We start from the raw sequence: 19,541 nt of genomic DNA on the forward strand, positions 1-19,541 counted from the left end.
ACTCCCAAAAGTAATCTACATGTTTAATGCAATTCCCATCAAAATTCCAATGACATTCATTAAAGAGATTGAAAAATTTGCTGCTAAATTGATATGGAAACACAAGAGGCCACGAATAGCCAAGGCAATACTCAGTCAAAAGAACAATGCTGGAGGTATCACGATAGCTGACTTCAAACTGTATTACAAAGCAATAACAATAAAAACAGCATGGTACTGGCACAAAAACAGACATGAAGACCAGTGGAACAGAATAGAGGACCTGGATATGAAGCCACACAACTATAAGCAACTTGTCTTTGACAAAGGTGCTAAAAATATACGATGGAGAAATAGCAGCCTCTTCAACAAAAACTGCTGGGAAAACTGGTTAGCAGTCTGCAAAAAACTGAAACTAGATCCATGTATATCACCCTCTACCAATATTATCTCAAAATGGATCAAGGATCTTAATATCAGACCACAAACTCTAAAGTTGATACAGGAAAGAGTAGGAAATACTCTGGAGTTAGTAGGTATAGGAAAGAACTTTCTCAACGGAACCCCAGCAGCACAGCAATTAAAAGATAGCATAGATAAATGGGACTTCATAAAACTAAAAAGCTTCTGTTCATCAAAAGAAATGGTCTCTAAACTGAAGAGAACACCCACAGAGTGGGAGAAAATATTTGCCAGCTACACATCAGACAAAGGACTGATAACCAGAATATATAGGGAACTTAAAAAACTAAATTCTCCCAAAACTAATGAACCAATAAAGACATGGGCAAGTGAACTAAACAGAACTTTCTCAAAAGAAGAAATTCAAATGGCCAAAAAACACATGAAAAAATGTTCACTATCTCTAGGAATAAAGGAAATGCAAATTAAAACCACACTAAGATTCCACCTCACCCGTTAGAATAGCCATCATTAGCAACACCACCAACAACAGGTGTTGGCGAGGATGCGGGGAAAAAGAAACCCTCTTACACTGTTGGTGGGAATGTAAACTAGTATAACCACTCTGAAAAAAAATTTGGAGGCTACTTAAAAAGCTAAACATTGATCTACCATTTGATCCAGCAATACCACTCTTGGGGATATACCCAAAAGACTATGACACAGGTTACTCCAGGGGCACCTGTACAACCATGTTTATTGCAGCACTAGCCAAGTTATGGAAACAGCCAAGATGCCCCACTACTGACGAATGGATCAAGAAAATGTGGTATCTATACACAATGGAATTTTATGCAACCAGGAAGAAGAATGAAATGTCATCATTTGCTGGTAAATGGATGGAATTGGAGAACATCATTCTGAGTGAGGTTAGCCTGGCCCAAAAGACCAAAAATTGTATGTTCTCCCTCATATGCAGACATTAGATCAAGGGCAAACACAACAAGGGGATTGGACTTTGAGCACATGATAAAAGCAAGAGCACACAAGGGAGGGGTGAGGATAGGTAAGACACCTAAGAAATTAGCTAGCATTTGTTGCCTTCAACGCAGAGAAACTAAACCAGATACCTTAAAAGCAACTGAGGCCAACAGGAGAAGGCAACGAGGAACTAGAGAAAAGGTTAGATCAAAAAGAATTAACCTAGAAGGTAACACACATGCACAGGAAATTAATGTGAGTCAACTCCCTGTATAGCTATCCTTATCTCAACTAGCAAAAACCCTTGTTCCTTCCTATTATTGCTTATACTCTCTTTCAACAAAATTAGAGATAAGGGCAAAATAGTTTCTGCTGGGTATTGAGGGGGTGGGGGGGAGAGGGAGGGGGCGGAGTGGGTGGTAAGGGAGGGGGTGGGGGCAGGGGGGGAGAAATGACCCAAGCCTTGTATGCACATATGAATAATAAAAAAATAAAAGTTAAAAAAAAATCTCCTCAAAAATTAACTTGAAGAAAATACAAATTTATTAACAAAGTATTGACTGCCCTCTAGTGTTCAAACTAAAGATTTCATTATTGTAAACTAAAAGAGAAATCCTTACCTTGCAAGGTATTCCACAGACATCTTCTCAAAATAAGACTAAAACCACTAATGTAAGCTATCTGATTACCAGTACCAGTAGTCTAAAAGGCTTAACCTCAGTCACATCAATGGCAATTGGGCAAAAGGAGTACATTTCCTAGGGGCAGAGGTAGAGCACTCACATAGCATGTGTGAAGTCCTGGGTTTGAGTCCTACCACAAGAACAGAAAAACAAAGTTTTCTTAAGTATGCTTACTCAAGTTACACTGACATAAAAGGTGTTTAGTGATGGTGTGGTGGCTCACTTGGAAGGCTTGGCAGGAGTACATTGAGTTTAAGAGCAGCCTGAGCTATACAGTGAGAACCTGACTCAAAAACCAAGGGCTGGAGACATACAGTTCAGTGATAGCGTGCTTAGTTAGCATACTTGATCTCTAGCACTGCAAAAAAAAAAGGTGGGGGGAGGTTTATGCTTTTGCATATGATGAAGAAACAGACAATGCTTTAATCAAATGCTTCCCCTAGCATGCCAAAGTTAAATATCTCTCATTCTTTTTTTCTTTTTTTCCCCCTGGTAGATATTTTTTAAAGGAAATTACTTCCTAACTAGTCTTCCTATTCATAAATATAGTTTTAAAACTCTGGTACTCTACTCAGAAGGAGGATTGTGATTCAAGAACTGTCTTTCTCAATCAATAAGCCAGGTGTGGTAGTGCACACCTGTTGTCCCAGCTATGCAAAAGGTAAAGGTTGGAGGATTGAAGTCTGAATCCTACCCCAGACAAAAATATGAGACTGAAAAACAACTAAAGCAAAAAGCGCTGGGGGCATGGCTCAAGTGATTGCTTAGCAAGCGCAGGAACTGACTTGCCACATGATTCTTGATTTTGTGAGGGTAGAGCAATTTTTATAATAATACTAAGATGTTATTTGCCTTTTCACTCTCCTTATCTCCCAACTGTGCAGGAGATTTTCCAGAACCTACATATGTCATAATATAAAAAACTGAGTGTAGTAGCAGTTAAGTAAATCCATCTGTTTTTCATTAAACCAGTTAGTTTTGCAAAAATTTTTGGTATCTGCTATTTCTTTTTGTTATTTTGTTTTTCATAAAACATATCATAATGGGTTTGTTAAAACTGCTTTTAAAGTTTCTCAGGTTTAATTTATAAAACAGCAAATATCAATGGATATAAATAACTGGGACCCTCAATTATACTTGAGTATAAATGGATGCTGAGAGCAAAACCACTGTTCTATAGAGTAGCAGACAAAACATGAAAATAATGAATTTACTCTAAAGTTTTAGTGCAGATGAAGATAAAGCACAAATATTATTTACTAAGAAAAATTCAGGTGATACTCACCAAATAGATCTTCCATGCCACTGTTAACCCGTTTAGGAGAGGAAGTACAATTTCTAAAAAGAGAAAGAGGTAAATGATGTACTGGAAATGTAAAATCTACCACCTTGCTAATTTAGCAATGCTGTTTATAGTTTAAAATGAATATTATAGAAACAAGACAACTTACTAAAGGAAGAACACTTCCAACTGGAGTTATTTTAAGGGTATTGAGATACACATATAAACTACTACTAAAATATCATAAAATATTTAAGGCTAATTTTCATTTAAAAAATATCTCAGAAATGTGGTATCTATACACAATGGAATTTTATGCAACCAGGAAGAAGAATGAAATGTCATCATTCGCTGGTAAATGGATGGAATTGGAGAACATCATTCTGAGTGAGGTTAGCCTGGCCCAAAAGACCAAAAATCGTAAGTTCTCCCTCATATGCGGACATTAGATCAAGGGCAAACACAACAAGGGGATTGGACTTTGAGCACATGATAAAAGCAAGAGCACACAAGGGAGGGGTGAGGATAGGTAAGACACCTAAGAAATTAGCTAGCATTTGTTGCCCTCAACGCAGAGAAACTAAAGCAGATACCTTAAAAGCAACTGAGGCCAATAGGAAAAGGGGACCAGGAACTAGAGAAAAGGGTAAATCAAAAAGAATTAACCTAGAAGGCAACACACATGTACAGGAAATTAATGTGACTCAACTCCCTGTATAGCTATCCTTATCTCAACCAGGAACACTTGTTCCTTCCTATTATTGCCTATTCTCTCTCTTCAACAAAATTAGAGATAAGGGCAAAATAGTTTCTGCTGGGTATTGAGGGGGTGGGGGGGAAAGGGAGGGGGCGGAGTGGGTGGTAAGGGAGGGGGTAGGGGCAGGGGGGAGAAATGACCCAAGCCTTGTATGCACATATGAATAATAAAACAATAAAAAAAAAAATAAAAAAAATAAAAAATATCTCAGTTTCCTCAAATAAGTTCCCTTTCTAATTCCCATCTCAGATTTACTATAGTATAAGGAACAGGGTGAATTTGTTTTTGTTTTTTTTTTTTTTGGGGGGCCGAAGTCAGTTTTATTTTTTTTATTTATTTTTTATTGTTTATTATTCATATGTGCTTACAAGGCTTGGGTCATTTCTCCCCCCTGCCCCCACCCCCTCCCTTACCACCCACTCTGCCCCCTCCCTCTTGGGGTGAGTTTTATGTAAAATTAAAACAAACTTACATGAACACCTAAGAAAGAATATGAAAGATATCTTTCAAGAAGGGATCAGTTTTGTCCAAGGAAAGTGTAAGTCATTTTATTTTTTGGTGGGACTAGGGTTTGAACTCAAGGCTCCTCCATGCTTGCAAAGCAGGCACTCTACCACTTGAGTAGGATGGGTTTTTTTTAACTCCAATGAGGACCCTGTTGCTTGTCCAATTTTAAACTTTCATCAGTGGGTGAACAATGCTGGTCTATCTGTGGAAAAGAAGGCATTACTTGTCAGACTACTGGGGGTTTTATTTGTTTGTTTTTTGCAGTAGTGGGGCTTGAACTCAGGGCCTTCACCTTGAGCCACTCCACCAGTCCTATTTTTGTGAAAGGTTTTTCGAGATAGTGTCTTGCACAGTATTTGCTCAGGCTGGCTTTGAACTGTGATCCTCCTGATCTCTGCCTCTTGAGTAGCTAGAATTACAGGCATGAGCCACAGGCACCCTGATTGAATGACTACTGTTAAACTCAACTGGTGTCTAGTAAAAGACAACAAACAGGGCTCTAGGTGGCTCACGCCACTCATTATGCAGAGATCAGAAGGATCACGATTCGAAGAAAAAGAAAAAGACAACAAAAAGGTAAGAGTAACCAAGACACTGAAAATCAAATATGCAAGTCTCAAGGCATCCCTGGTAACTTACAGAAAGGCTCATTTCTCTCGCACCAGGACAGAAAATGCTAGAAGCCCAGGCCTAGTAGTTAATCATCAGAGTAGCCCACCTTCAAGGAAGGTTAATTCACCAAGAGAGGTTATACTAATGTCTGGTCCCTAAGTGAGAAAGAATGAGACCTTAATACATGGGACAGAGACATCTGAGTTGATGCCAGCTATGGTCTGGATGTGGTTTGTCTTCCCAAAGGTTCATGTGTTGGAAACCTGGTCCCCAGGCTGACAAGTGCTAGGAAATGGTGTAGAACCTTTAGGAACTGAGGCCTTCTAGAGAGTACCTAGCTAACCACCAACCTCCTTTAAGCCTCTAACAGCTTAACCCACCCCATATACACTGGGCTTAATAAGATTAGAAAGGAAATTAACTTAAGGAAACTACAAGTGTACGCTGGCAGGAGCCAGATTGTGTTTGAACATGAGAATCAGAACACAAAACTGAGAAGCAAGATGTTAAGTTATCAATCACTATCCAAAGACTCAGGATCTAACTCCCTGGCAAAAAACCCAAGATAGGTGTGAATTTACCACTGGATGGTTCCTAAAAAATGGAAAAATGATCACCCATGCTAAGTAAAGTTGCAATGCAAAATTGCAGGGGCAGGCAATGCAGGAAGGGATTAAAACTTTCAGGGAAGTAGATATAATATATCTGGTCAGACAATCTATCAAATTATATAGGAAGATGTCATAAGGAATATTCTGGTAAGGGGGTATCAGTATCCTCAAGAAATTTAATAGAAGTTTACCTCCAGATGACAAGCTATTAGAAAACTAAGCTCACCAATAGCAACGGCCATGACACAAACCTGAAACAGGGAGACTAGGTTCATGGTATATAACTATCAAAAGTCAGGCGGACACAGTTACCATAATGACCAGCAAAGTCAGAGAGCAAAGAGACCAGACTCACAGATTTATAGGGGATGGTTAGCAGAGCACGATTGTTACTAGACAAAATAGATTAAGCAGCCAACGAAAGTAGTACTCTAGACTTAAGAGTATAGCTTGGAAGTAGTTTAGCTTATACAAGGCCTCAGGTTTGAGCCCCAGTACCTGAGTTCAAACCCCAGTGTCGCCAAAAAAAAAAAAAAAAGAAGTGGTCTGAGATTAGAAAATAAGCAAACTCAACCAAAATGACCTGACATGCTGGCAAGGGGCATGAAAGGAAAAAGATCAGAAGTTGGGGCAAGGTCTTAAGAGTAGAGACATGTAGAATAGGGCTGGCGGGGTGGAAGTGTAGAGAGTCTGCACAGCAAGCATAAGGCCCTGAGTTCAAACCCAAAAAAAAGAAAGAGAGACCACCAAAAAAGAGAGAGAGAGAGAGAGAGAGAGAGAGAGAGACATGTAGGACACCAAAAAAGAGAAAGAGAGAGAGAGAGAGACATGTAGGACACAGGAATACAACCAAAATGTGAAGATCTTTGAATCACATGTAAATGCTCATCAGAGAACATCTACTGTGAAGAGACACTGAACAACCAAGTAGACAAAATGTCTCAGCCAATTCACATCAGCCATCATTTGTCATGGCCTCCTCAGTGCTGACAAAATGGGCACATGAAAAAAGATGACCATGGTGGCTCACTATGCATACACCCAACATCATGAACTCCCACTTACCAAGGATACTGTACCTACTTATGTCACCAAAAATCCAAACAGCCAGGAAAATAGACAAACATTAACTCCAAATATGGCCCCATCTTTGAAAGAAACTAATTGATCACTTAATAAACAAATTGATTGTATTTGGCCCTTTCTGCTCTGAAAAGGTAAACAAATAATTCTGACAGATATAAATAATATTCTGTATGTAATTTTGCCTTTCCTCCCCTCAGTGCTGCTGTGAACATCACACTACAGGAGAGTTTAGGAAACATCTGACCTACCATTAAACATTAGCCCCCATAACAGCAAGTCATGGAAGGAAATTCACTTGGTAGTAAACTGAGTGCAGGAAAGGACCCAGAACCATAGCCCCTTCTATGGTATTACATATAATATCATCTAAGAGCTGCTGATCAAGTTGGGCACCATCATGTGTGCAAAAAGTTCTAGCACTGGGGGGGGGGCTGAGGCAGGACTACTTGAGCCTAGAAGTTTGTGACAAGCCTGTGCAAAATAGCATAACTACATCTTGCAAAAAAAAAAAGCTAGGCATGGTGATGCATGCTTGTAATTTCAGCACTCCAGAGGCTGAGGCAGACGTCTGATCAGTCTGAAGCCAGCCTGAGCTACATAGTGAAGCCCTGCCTCAAAAACATGTTTGGGATACAGCTCAGTGGTATAGTGCTCAACTAGCATGCTCAAGGCTGTGGATTCAATCCTCAGCACCATCAGAAAAGGACTTACACTGACAATTTGCCAGACATCTGATACTTTCCAATTCTAATACCAAGCTATTGAAATCACAGCCACAATTTTTCAAAATCACAGTCCTTTCATATATTCCAAGGACTCTTTCAGGCCTCTAATTTATTCCAGAGTCTTCCAAATCCACAGTACTCTCATTCTTTTGACTGATGTCATTATAAACTGGCTCACTTACCCTACCTATCACAACCTTATATTTTTTTTTTAGCAACAGTTCCACAATATTGTCCCTAAGGATGTTTCAAAGTACTAAAAAGATGCTCTGTAGGCACCCATGGCTCATGCCTGTAATCCTAGCTACTCAGGAAATAAAAAGATGCTCTGTGAACCCAGAAACTGAACAGCTTTTTGCTATAAATTCTTGTGATAAATGTTAACCTTGAAGGAAGAACTCAGGTTTAATAAAGACAAGGAAAAAATGGAATTTCTCTCTTTTTTATGAGTATATTGTTTGGTTTGTCATTATTTTTTGTTTGTTTTTGAGACAGAGTCTCTCGCTATGTAGCCCAGGCTGGCCTTGATTCCAATCCTCCTGCCTCAATCTCTGTGTGCAACCATGCCTGGCCTAAGCATACTGTTTTACCCTTTTATCAAACATTTTATTGGATATCACTGGTAAATATCAACCAGCAGCCCTACTGGTTTCCTCACTAGTGTAACAACAGCATACGAGACCCAAAGCACTGTGCCATAAAATTGCCAGTTAGTCATCATCTTCAAAAGTCTTCACATTAACAAATGGCAAATTAAACCTGTCTCTTTGATGGTCAGAGCAAATTCAAATGCACTGAGTGATACCACTCAGTAAGTATTCTAGCGCTATTTACAATTTAAAAATGAAGTCCACTCTTTTGCAACAAAATTTAACCAGGTGGAAATTTTCAGTTTTACAGATCACCAATACACAAAAATGAATGAATCTGATGGTTTTAAAGTTACTTTTTGACAAGTGAATAATGAGTTACAGTTAAAGTGGTAAAGTTATACCTGTTTTTCAAAAGAACATAATCTAAGTGCTGTCTGTAACAGCAATATTAGGAATGTGCCATATAATCAATTACCACATTGAGAGTATCAGCTTTCCTTTCACACAATGTTTTTGTATTTGTTTTGTGAGACACAGTCTCTTTAAGTACACACAGTCTCTCCAGGTTGGCCTGAAAGCTACTGTGCGGACCAGGCTAGTCTTGAACTTGAAATCCGCCTGTATCAGCCTCCTGAGTGCTAGTATTACAAGCATGGGTCACCACAGCCAGCTCACACTATGGTTATTATCCATGGAAACGCACGTTAAATATGTACCCTCACCTCTGAGAAAACACTGGCACCTGCTTTTATTTTCTTAAACCTCCTAGATAGGTAAGAACTTATTCAGAATGCAGTAAGGAAATTCAAACATCATGTGGTACTACTATCCATGAGGAAGCTGAGGCAGGCAATTACTGGAGCCTAGGAGCTTGAGGCCAGTCTGAACAATATAGCAAGACCCTGTCTCAAAAAAAAAAGAGAGAGAGAAAGAGACCATGTACATAAAACCTTCAAAGGAACTATGTACATTCTCTTTTCAAGCCTATAGCATGTTTTTCTTAAACACTAGTAAAAAGCTTAAAATGCAGATAGTGAGGGGAGCACTTCTGGACTGGAAGAATAAAAACTTCCCAAAATCTATTCCATGAAAACCAATGAAATGAAGACCCAAAAAAAAAAAAAAAAATCAACATTTTCAGAACACTGAAAATTAACCAAATGCTTTCAACAATCCAAAGATGCTAAGTTTTTAAAAACTAATTGATCCTGTAGCAAAAAGAAAAAAAATTAATTAAAAATGGGCAAAAAATGTGAACAGACATTTCCCTAAGAAAGACAAATGGACCAATAAGCATATGAAAAATGTTCTGTCATTAACCATGACAGAAATGCAACCAAACTCACAGTGAGATACCACTTTATAAGTACTAGATTGGACATTATTAAAAAAGAGAAAATAAAGGCCAAGAACAGTAATTCAAGCCTATAATTCTAGGTACTCAGGAGGCAGACATCAGGAGCATCGTAGCTTGAGGCCAACCTGGGCAAGAAGGTCGCAACCCTATTTCAACCAATAAAAAGCTGGGCATGGTAGTGTGTACCTGTCATCTCAGCTACCCTAGAAGCACAAATATCATGGTCCAGGCCTTCCTGGGCATGAAGCAAGACCCTACCTCAAAAATAACGAAAAGCAAAAAGGGCTGGGAGCATGGTTCAAGTGGTAGAGCACCTGCCTAGTAGTGCAAAGCACTGAGTTCAAACTCTAGCACTGCCAGAAAAAAAAAAAAAGAGAGAGAGAGAGAGCTAGAAACAGAGTATTGTGAAGATGTGGAGAATTTAGAACCTTGGTGCATTGCTGATGAGAATGTGAAACAGTGTAGCTGCTATGCAAAACACTCTGGTCATTTTTCAAGGAACTTAAAACAAAATTACCATAAGATCTAACAATTCCACTTCTGAGTATATACCCAAAAGAATTTTAGAAAGGCAGGAACCCAAATGTGCACTGATGGATGAATTGGTAAACAAAATGTGGTACCCAGCTGATGTGCTGGCACATGCCTATAATTCCAGCACTGAGACAAGAGGATTGCAAGTTTGAGGCCCACCTGCACTACATAACAAGACCCCACATCAAAAACAAACACACACAACAAGAGCTGACAGAACAGCTCAAAAACACATGCTTACCAACACTGAAGCCCTGAGTTTAAATCCCAGTACTACAAAAAAAAAAAAAGCCAATGCACACACATACAATAGAATGCTATTTAGCAATAAAAAGGTATAAAATGATACTGTATGGATGAACCTTGCAGACATTATGATAAGCAAAATAAGCCAGACATGAGGACAAATACTTTACGGTTCCATTTACATGAGTTAAGAATAGTCACATTCATTAAGACAAAAAGAATGTTGGCTGCCAGGGGATGGGAGGAATGGAGGTAGAAGGTTACTGTTTAATGGGTACAGTTTTCATCCAGGAAGATGAAAAGGTTCTGGAGATGGATGGTGGCAATGATTGCACAACAATGTGAATGGACGTAATGCTGCTGAACTGCACAATTTAAAAATAGTTAAAATAGCAAACTTAAAAGTCGTTAACTCAGGAGGGAACTTGCCAAACATGGAAATTATTTTTCATCAATGAGTTAAGGTATAGTAGTAGTTTAGTGATAGCTCACAGCTTTGCCTTGAGACTGGAGTTTCACTGCAATGGTGCAAGCCAAAAAACCCATCCACTTTCAAAGAAAAAAAAATTTGGTCTAGATTTCTAAATGGGAATATTAAACTACATACATGCTTTTGTCTCTAGAATATTAAAAGCTTTTTAAAATTAAAAAAAAAAAAATAAAATAAAATAGCAAACTTTACATTAATGTATAGTTTACCGTAATTTAAAGAAAAAGAACAGTATCCAAACCTTGGTAAGAACTATGAGTTTTGGTCTGGCAGAGTGGCTCAAGTGGTAGAGGTGTCCGCATAGCAAGCGCAAAGACTGTAAGTTCAAGCCCCAGAACTGTAAAGTAATTAATTAAAAAAAAAAAAAAAACAGTAAGCTTTATGACATTCTAACTTGCCTTATTCCCATTTCTCTTTCCTAAGATTTGTGGTACCCTTGGAAACCAAGAACCTGGAAAGTTAAAAAAAAAAAAAAAAAAAGCCTTGCAGACACTACAGGGAGGGCAAGAGAAGTCTGAGTACCCTAAAACTCCATCCCTGGAGAAATGTCATGATTTGATCTGACAGTACCATGAGAAGCTCCATTTTCTTTACTTGAGTAGACTTAAGGCTGTTCTGTACGAAGTGTATTTTTCAAAAACAATCAGTGACAACTGTTTAACATTTCCAATGTTCAGCAATTAAGATATCTGAAAGGGAGTTTTGAAAAGTTATGGCATATTCCTGAAAATTTCAAAGGGCATATGCATTTGCAGACTGTGCATTTGCCCAGGAAAGGCCAGAAAAGGCCCTAATTACTCACCTCTGGTTTACCCTGACGTCCTGTCTAGGCAGAGATGGCTGAGGCAAAGCTGTAAGACACATGCCAGAATAAGGAAGGTATACTCCATATACACAAAGGACCTAAGTAAAAGCCGGGACACTTACAGGTTCAAGGCACTTAAACCTCTGGGTCAAGAGCAGTGGCTGACATCTGTAATACCAGCTATTCAGGAGGCAGAGGTCAGAGGATGGATGTTCCGGGCCAACCAGAGCAAAAGGTTCAAGAGATTCCATATCAATCAACAAACCAGGTGTGCTGGTGCATGCCTGTTATCTCAGCTACATGGGAGGCATAAATGGGAAAATCTAGAATCACAGTCCAAGTCCAGACTGGAAGAGGCAAAAAAAAAAAAAGTGGTAACTTATTATAAAAATAGTTAAAAGCAAAAAGGGCTGGGTGTGTGGATCAAGTGGTAGAGTGTTTCCCTAGCAAACCTGAGGGCCTGAGTTCAAACCCCAGTACTACTACCAAAAAGGAAAAACAGAATCTGTCTAGCACAGCATGGTAGTACACATCTGTAATCTCCACATTCACAAGGAGCACTGTGAGTTCAGGCCTGGGCTACACAGTGAGAAGGGGCTGGGGGAGTGGCTCAAGTGGTAGAACAGTACCTAAGTTCAAACTCCAATTCCAAAAAAAAGAAAAAAGAAAAGAAAGAAATCTTTGTCTAATCATTAGTCAACCACTAAGCCAATCAAGCAGACATGTCTGTGGCCACATACAACGAAGAATACAAGCTTTACAGGTTTAGTCCAGGAAAGTCACCAATGAACAAGAAACCCGAAGGAGGAGAAATCTTATTTTCAGGGTTGCTACGTTATGTTCATTTAAATGTCAAATTAAACAACAATAACAACAACAAATTAATGGACTCAAACAGGAAAGTATGACCAGTATTCTGGAGGAAGAAAAGCAGTCAATAAAACTATAGTGAAGAATCTGTGGTATTGGACTTAAAAGATTTTAAATAAACATCTATCGACACTTGAAAGAAGTAAAGCAGGGCTGCAGACGTGGCTAATTGGTAGTGTTTGTGCAAAGTCCTGGGTTTGATCCTTCACCATAAAAAAGAACCAAAGGAAACCATGTTGACACATTGTGGGGGGCGGCGAAGTACTGGGAGTTGAACTCAGGGTTTTGTGCTTGCTAGGCAGGTGCTCTATCACTTGAACCATGCCTCCAGCCCTCCAAGCTTGTTTTTGATAGTTTCCCTAAAGACCTCGAGCAAGACATTTACCTGGTTGTGCCTTATCTTTACACTTCTGAATGCCTTGCGAGCAGAGTGTAAGTGGTTTACTGTCCTTGATCTAAAAGACACATTCTGCTTGAAATCAAGTGACAATTACTTTTTGCCTCTGAATGGACAGACCCTCGGTCAAAAACCACTCTTCAGCCGGGAGCCAGTGGCTCAGACCTGTAATCCTAGCTACACTGGAGGCAGAGATCAGAAGAACTGTGTTTGGAAGCCAGCCCAAGACAAACGGGAGACCCTATCTCAAAAAAAACCAAATACAAAAACAGGGCTGGTACAGTTGCTCAAGTGAGAGTGTGTCTGCCTAGCAAAGCCTAGCAAGTGTGAGGCCCTGAGTTCAAGTCCCAGTATCAAAAAAAAAAAAAAAAACCTCTTAAATACAGTTTGGCAGTACTACCCCAGGGACCCAAAAACTTACTCAAGATCTTTTGGAAGATACTGACAAAAGAACTAAGAATGTTGCAATTAAATCAGGGAACCCTACTGCAATACGTAGATGACTTGTGACTGCCAGTACAAATTATGAGCTTTGCCTAGAAAACACCAGTAGGACTCAATCCCCTTGCTGAATAGGTACAGGATGTCGTCTTCTAAAGCATAAATTTGCGAAGAACAAATTTATGTTCTTTACCTGAGGTTTCAACTACATCAAGGGAAAAGAGACCTAATTGCTACCTGAGAAAGGCTACTGCCAGTGTTAAGGTCCCCAGGATCCCCAAACAACAAAGTTTTGCCGGGTGCTGGAGGCTCTCGCCTGTAATCCTAGCTACTCAGGAGGCAGAGATGAGGAGGACCAGCCTGGGCCAATACTTTCCAAGACCCTATCTCAAAAATAAAAGCCTTCATAAAAAGGGCTGGTGGAGTGGCTTGAGGTGTAGACCCTGAGTTCAAACCCCAGTACCGCAAAAAAAAAAAAATCACCTTTAAATTCAGCCACTCTGCTACCCATAAGACCTGAGACTCTAATCCTGTACCATGAACATGTAGGTCATGAAGCCCTTTTCTAGCTGACTGGACCTGACAGACTAACCATGTGACCACGCAGACTGGGAATTCTTCACAGATGTAAGTAACTTCATGGACCATGGAAAATGCCACACTGGCTGTGCGCACTGGGTATATACTACAAGAACTAGTTAACAGTCCTTACCAGTCAAGCTTTCAGAAGGGAAGAGGCTAACACTGATCATCCATGCCCATGGGGCTATAGAGAGAGAGGACTTCTAACCTCTAATAATAATGGCATAAAGCATCCTCAGGAAATATGCAAACTTCTAGAAACTGTCCTCATGCCAAAAGAAGTGGGTATCTTGCACTGCCCTGGCAATCAAAAGACTAACTCTATAACAGGCAAAAGGCAATCACCTGGCTGGTCAAATTGTCAAGTCAGTCCCTTACCGAAACATGCTTTTGGCACCTCTAATGCCTGAAAAAACTTGTTTTCTTTCTCTCCTCAATATTTGGAAAGAGATAAAAGGCAAGTCTGAAACTGGGGTTTTAAAGAATGGGACCTTTCCTGTCACTGGAAGGTAAACCCTCATGCAGTTCTCTTGTTACCCAAGAAGCTTGTGTTTGCTATGGCTAACTATATTCACCAAGGCTCTCATTATGGGCAAGGTACATTAACTGAATTTGTCAGGCCAGGATTATATCAAGCAATAAAAGAGGTAATCTGGGGCTTCCAACTTTGTGCCAAGAACAATCCAAAACCAGAAGTTACTAAGAGCTTCAGGAGACTGGTACTGTAGCCATATCCCTTTGAAGACTGGCAAGTGGACTTCATCAGATGCCTGAGGCTACTAGAAACTTCAAATCTCTACTAGTTTACTAGTTTTTGTTGTACCTTTTCCAGCTGGATTGAGGAACATCCCACTAGGATAGAAGAAACCTCAGAGGAGGTACAGGCTCTACTAAAGGACATCATTCCCAGGTATGGCACACCAGACCGCAAACAAAGCCACAACAGTCCTGCTGCTTTCTCAGAGGTAACTAATCAGGTGAGGAAAGCCCTGGGAATCCACTGGAATCTACATGGTACCTGGAGATCTCAGCTGACTGATAGATGGAGAAGATGAAACATACCCTAAGAAAGACTTTATCAAAATATGTCAAGAAAGTAGTCAAATATGGAAAAGGTATTGTCCACTGCCCTTCTCCACCATTAGGTGGACCCTAGAGGCAGGCTGCAATTTTGAGCCCCTATGAAATTATGCAAGGGAGACTCTTTCAGACTTCCATAAAGGAACACTGTTCCCACACTTACATATGAAAATAAAATCAAGTATTACATACAACAGTTTAACCAAGTTCTAACCTCTATGTATGAGTTTGCTTCCTCTAGGATAAGATTCTACCTTACCCGGAGGAAACCCTGCACCCCTTTCAAATCAGAGATCAAGTCCTTTTTATTTTTATGCTCAGTGGTACTGGGATATGAACATAGGGCCTCATGCTTGCTAGGCAGGTGCAACATCAGCCCTTTGTGTTGAATATTTTCAAGATAGGGTCTCATGAATCATTTGCCTGGGTTGTCAATCCTCTTGATCTCTGCCTCCCCAGTAGCTAGGTTTACAGGCAGGAGCCACAAGTGCCGGAAGAGATCAAGACCTTTTAAAGACATGGAAAAATCAAGGACCAGAAGACCAGCTAATAGAAAACATTCACATTGCCTTAAAACTTGTAGGTGTCACGTTGGGGATCTACCACACACAGTACCACCAGAAAATGACCCTCCTGAACCTGTATGGGATCCACAGTTGTCCCACTGGATGGCAACTCTCCTGGAAGACCACAAACATCTCTTCAAAAAATAAGCCTTAGAGCAGGGCTCCAGTGGCTCACACCTGTAGTCCTACCTACTTGGGAGGCTGAGATTAGGAGAATTTTGGTTCAAGGCTATCCTAGACAAATAGTTTTCAAGAACCCCACCCATCTCCAAAAATAAAGAGTAAAATGGGTTGGAAGTGTGGCTTATGTGGTACAGCACCTGCTTTCCATGCACAAAGTGCCAAGTTCAAATGCCAGTCCTACAAAAAAAGAAGAAAAGAAAAAATTAAATGATTCTTGCAGGACTCCCAGAATAATGGGTTAGACTCCCAGAGAGCTATGTAATATGACTGTCACTTTAATTGAATCCATGTAGCTTGGCTGGCAAAAAAAACCACTCCATGAAGTCAGGGGTACATTCTGTACCACGGGGACGGCTAAGGGCTTGCAGAAACAAAGGTGGCCTTATTTGCCCTATAAATGGATGGATCAATGCATCTGAGGGTGACCATACCTTCCAAGATGAACCATCTTTCATTTGTCAGCAGTGTCCCATAACTGGGGTATTACAAAAGGCAGACATCATATAAACAGACCTCTACGTGACTCTACCCACCCCTCTGGCTATATTTGCCCCAGGAGCAAATGATGAGACCAAAAAATTCACAAGGTGATCCTCCAAAATTGGATGGCCTTAAATATCTTGACTGCTGGCCAAGGGGCAACCTATGCTCTCATTTAAACAGTGTTGTGTTTATAGCTGCAATTATTTAAAAAAAGTGTAACTGAAGTGATTATGGTGTAAGACCTATACAATTTCCACTGCTGGTACCTTAGCAACAGATCCTTTCAAATACATAACCTTGAGTTCTATAAGCCATTCCAGCAAATTAACTGAACTTAACTGTCTTTAGCAGAGATTGGGCCACAATGTAGGAAAATGAGTCAAGTATATGCATCTTGAGCACTCGCAGTTCTTTCTCGTAATCATGTACTTGTGGATACAAAGGGTCTACTGTACATGTAGCCTAGGCTGGCCTGGAGCTCATGATTCTCCTGCCTCAGCATCCCAGAATGCTGCAATTATAGGTATGCACCACCATGCCCAGCTAGAAAAATAACTTTCTAGCCAGGCACAGGTGGTTCATGCCTATAATCCTAGATAGTTGGCAGGTAGAGATCAGGAGGATCAGAGTTCAAAGCCAGCCCTGGCAAAAAGTTCAAGAGACCCTATCCCGAAAATACTCAACAACAAAACAGGATTGGCAGAGTGGCTCAAGTGGGAGAGCACCTATCTAGCAAGTGTAAGGCCCTTAGTTCAAACCCCAGTACAGCTGATAAATAAATAAACTTTCAAAGGATGGAAAAAGTACATTAATTAAAAAAGAAGCTGGACCCGGGCTCAGGAGACAGAGATCAGGAGGATCGCATTTCAAAACCAGCCCCAGCAAATAGTTCGTGAGACCCTATCTCAAAAACCCATCACATAAAAGGGCTGGTGGAGTGGCTCAAGGTGTAGGCCCTGAGTTCAAACCCCAGCACTAAAAAAAAAAAAAAAAAAGCAGCAGCAGATGGGGATGTAGCTCAGTGGGTGTGTTTGCCTAGCATGCACAAGCTCTGGGTTTGAGCCCCCAGTACTGCAAATAAATACATAAATAAACAAACAAACAGTGACTAGTTATGACCTAAAAATATTTAGGTTTCTCCACAAAGCAAAATTCAAATGAAAACGAATACCACAAACTGGAGGAAACGTTTCTAAAACTAAAAATTAACATCCATTAAAAAAAGGTTTATGAAAGTATCAAAACCAGGAAACCCTACTTAGGATAAATAAGGAACAAGAACAGAATTTACACAGTCATATGAAAATGTTTGACTTTGGCTGTGGGTAAACAAATACTGTAAATTGTAATAACACTGCAAATTAGAATACTGATGTTGGGGGCTCCAGCACTGCCAAAAAAAAAGAAAAATACTGATGTTGGCAAACACAGATGTACATACCTTCTCATCCATTCACTTAAAAGTTACAGGTTCAAAGACCTATGAGGTAGCTGTATTTGTAATGGTTGAATAAATATAAACCAACAACATGTTGCTACAATAGCAAAGACATCTTTAATGCAGCTTATTTTCATAAACAAGTACTATTCAGTGGGAAGAATACAGACAGAAATTAACTACAGAAGAGAAAAGTCTCCTGAAGCAATATAGCCACTGTTCTCTGGGATCACATAAAATGCAGATGAATCTTTAATGCTTTATGTCAATTTATGACACTGTAGTGCCAACCAAAATGAAAGGAAGTAAGTAAGCAACTGGGTAAGGGAATCAGAGTAAGATTACCAACTAGAGATGACAAGTGCAGGGCAAACGTGGGCTAGGGGAGCTCTCTGTGAGAGATTAAATAGTCAAGTTCTATCCAAATCAACCATTATTGGAGGAAATAAACCAAGCAAAGTATTTACATTGTTACAGGCATCATAAAAGTATTAATTTACATTTGGATAGATTTGATTTCAAATGGATACCTGAAAAAACAGCTAGGAACATCATATGATACAATGTATTTCCAAAGTCAACTATGACAGGGTTCATACCCTGAGAGGTTTCCCTGACCACACAGTACCACTTTAAAACCAAGGGTTCCTCATATAACACTGATCACACTTATCCAACTTCCTTTTCCTTTGCCAGATATAATATTCTTTTCTTGTATATTAAAGACTATACAATGTTTAGTATATAATTTATAAAGACCTCTCATATCTTTGACACCTCTGAAGAAAGGTTTACCATCCCTATTTTTAAAATGATAAAACTGAAGTTTTAGGGCTGGAGGTGTGGCTCAAGTGGTAAAGTACTGCCCAGAAATCATGAAGCCCTGAGTTCTAACTCCAAGTCCATCAAAAAAAACCCTGAAGTTTTAGAGAGGTTAAGTGACTTGCCCATGAATACTCATAGCTAGGCAGTAATAAACATACACTATGAAACCTATGTCTTCAGACTATAATTTAATAAAGATGTCAGAACTTTCAGGTTATCAAAACAAACATAATATAAAAGTAAAAAGAAAAATATAATAGATAATATAAAAAAAAGTTAAAAATATATATATAACAGAGAAGTTAAACTGAAAATCAAGCTTGAACCTGAAAGCTACAGTTTCAACCACCTCTTCCCTAAAAATCAAACACACTTTCTCTTCTAAAAACTCCATGGAATACTGTAAGTTATAAATCATAAAATACTAGAATTTGAGCAATCAACTAACCCAGCCCTTTATGAGAAAATTAAGTCACAAGACTTGATACTTGCAGAGATGGTGGCACCAGAGGCTTCCATACAACACAAAGTGTCTTGTACTAAGGGCCACACCAAGAATAATGTTCAAGAAATGTTATCTTGGCTGGGTGCATTAGCTCACCCCTGTCATTCCAGCTACTCAGAAGGTAGAGTTTGGGAGGATCTCCATTCAAGGCTCAGGTAAAATGTTAGTGAGACACCCCCGCCCCCCAATCAATAACCTGGGCACAGTGGTGCTTGCCCATGATCTCAGCTACTCAGGAAGTCATAGACAGGAGGATCTGGATCCTGAGGCCAGCCCAAGGCAAAAACTCATTACCATGACTAGAGGTGTGGCTCAAGTGGCAGAGTGCTTGTCTAGTAAGCTCAAAGCCCTGTATTCAATCCCCAACACCACCAAAAGAAAAAAAGGGGGTTAAAAAAAATAAAAACAAAAAGAAACTTGAGAACCTACCTGAAAAATAACTAAAGCAAAAAAGGGTTAGGGGCATGGCTTAACTGGCAGAGTGCCTGTCTAGTAAGCACAAGGCCTGAGTTCAAATTCCA

General features: G+C 39.7%; 1 protein-coding gene across 17 annotated transcripts in view; it reads right to left on the minus strand.

The window, feature by feature from the left end:
- Phactr4 (phosphatase and actin regulator 4) overlaps window positions 1–19,541 on the minus strand; it is a 90,761-nt gene that overhangs the window by 63,924 nt on the left and 7,296 nt on the right. For 6 of the 17 annotated variants that reach the window (XM_074080814.1, XM_074080813.1, XM_074080824.1 and 3 more), the window contains exon 2: window positions 3,331–3,383. The exons of 1 other annotated variant lie outside the window; for it this stretch is intronic. In XM_074080814.1, the coding sequence (XP_073936915.1) occupies window positions 3,331–3,346 (16 nt within the window). In that variant the 5' untranslated portion in view covers window positions 3,347–3,383. Of the gene's footprint in view, window positions 1–2,145; window positions 2,176–3,330; window positions 3,384–10,350; window positions 10,383–11,086; window positions 11,183–11,415; window positions 11,535–11,647; window positions 15,856–15,906; window positions 15,926–19,541 lie in introns of those variants that run through there. 10 more of the 17 variants (XM_074080819.1, XM_074080817.1, XM_074080820.1 and 7 more) reach the window with 6 other exon arrangements.

The sequence above is a fragment of the Castor canadensis genome, chromosome 7 (assembly GCF_047511655.1).
Source record: "Castor canadensis chromosome 7, mCasCan1.hap1v2, whole genome shotgun sequence".
In the NCBI taxonomy this organism is placed as follows: Eukaryota; Metazoa; Chordata; class Mammalia; order Rodentia; family Castoridae; genus Castor; species Castor canadensis.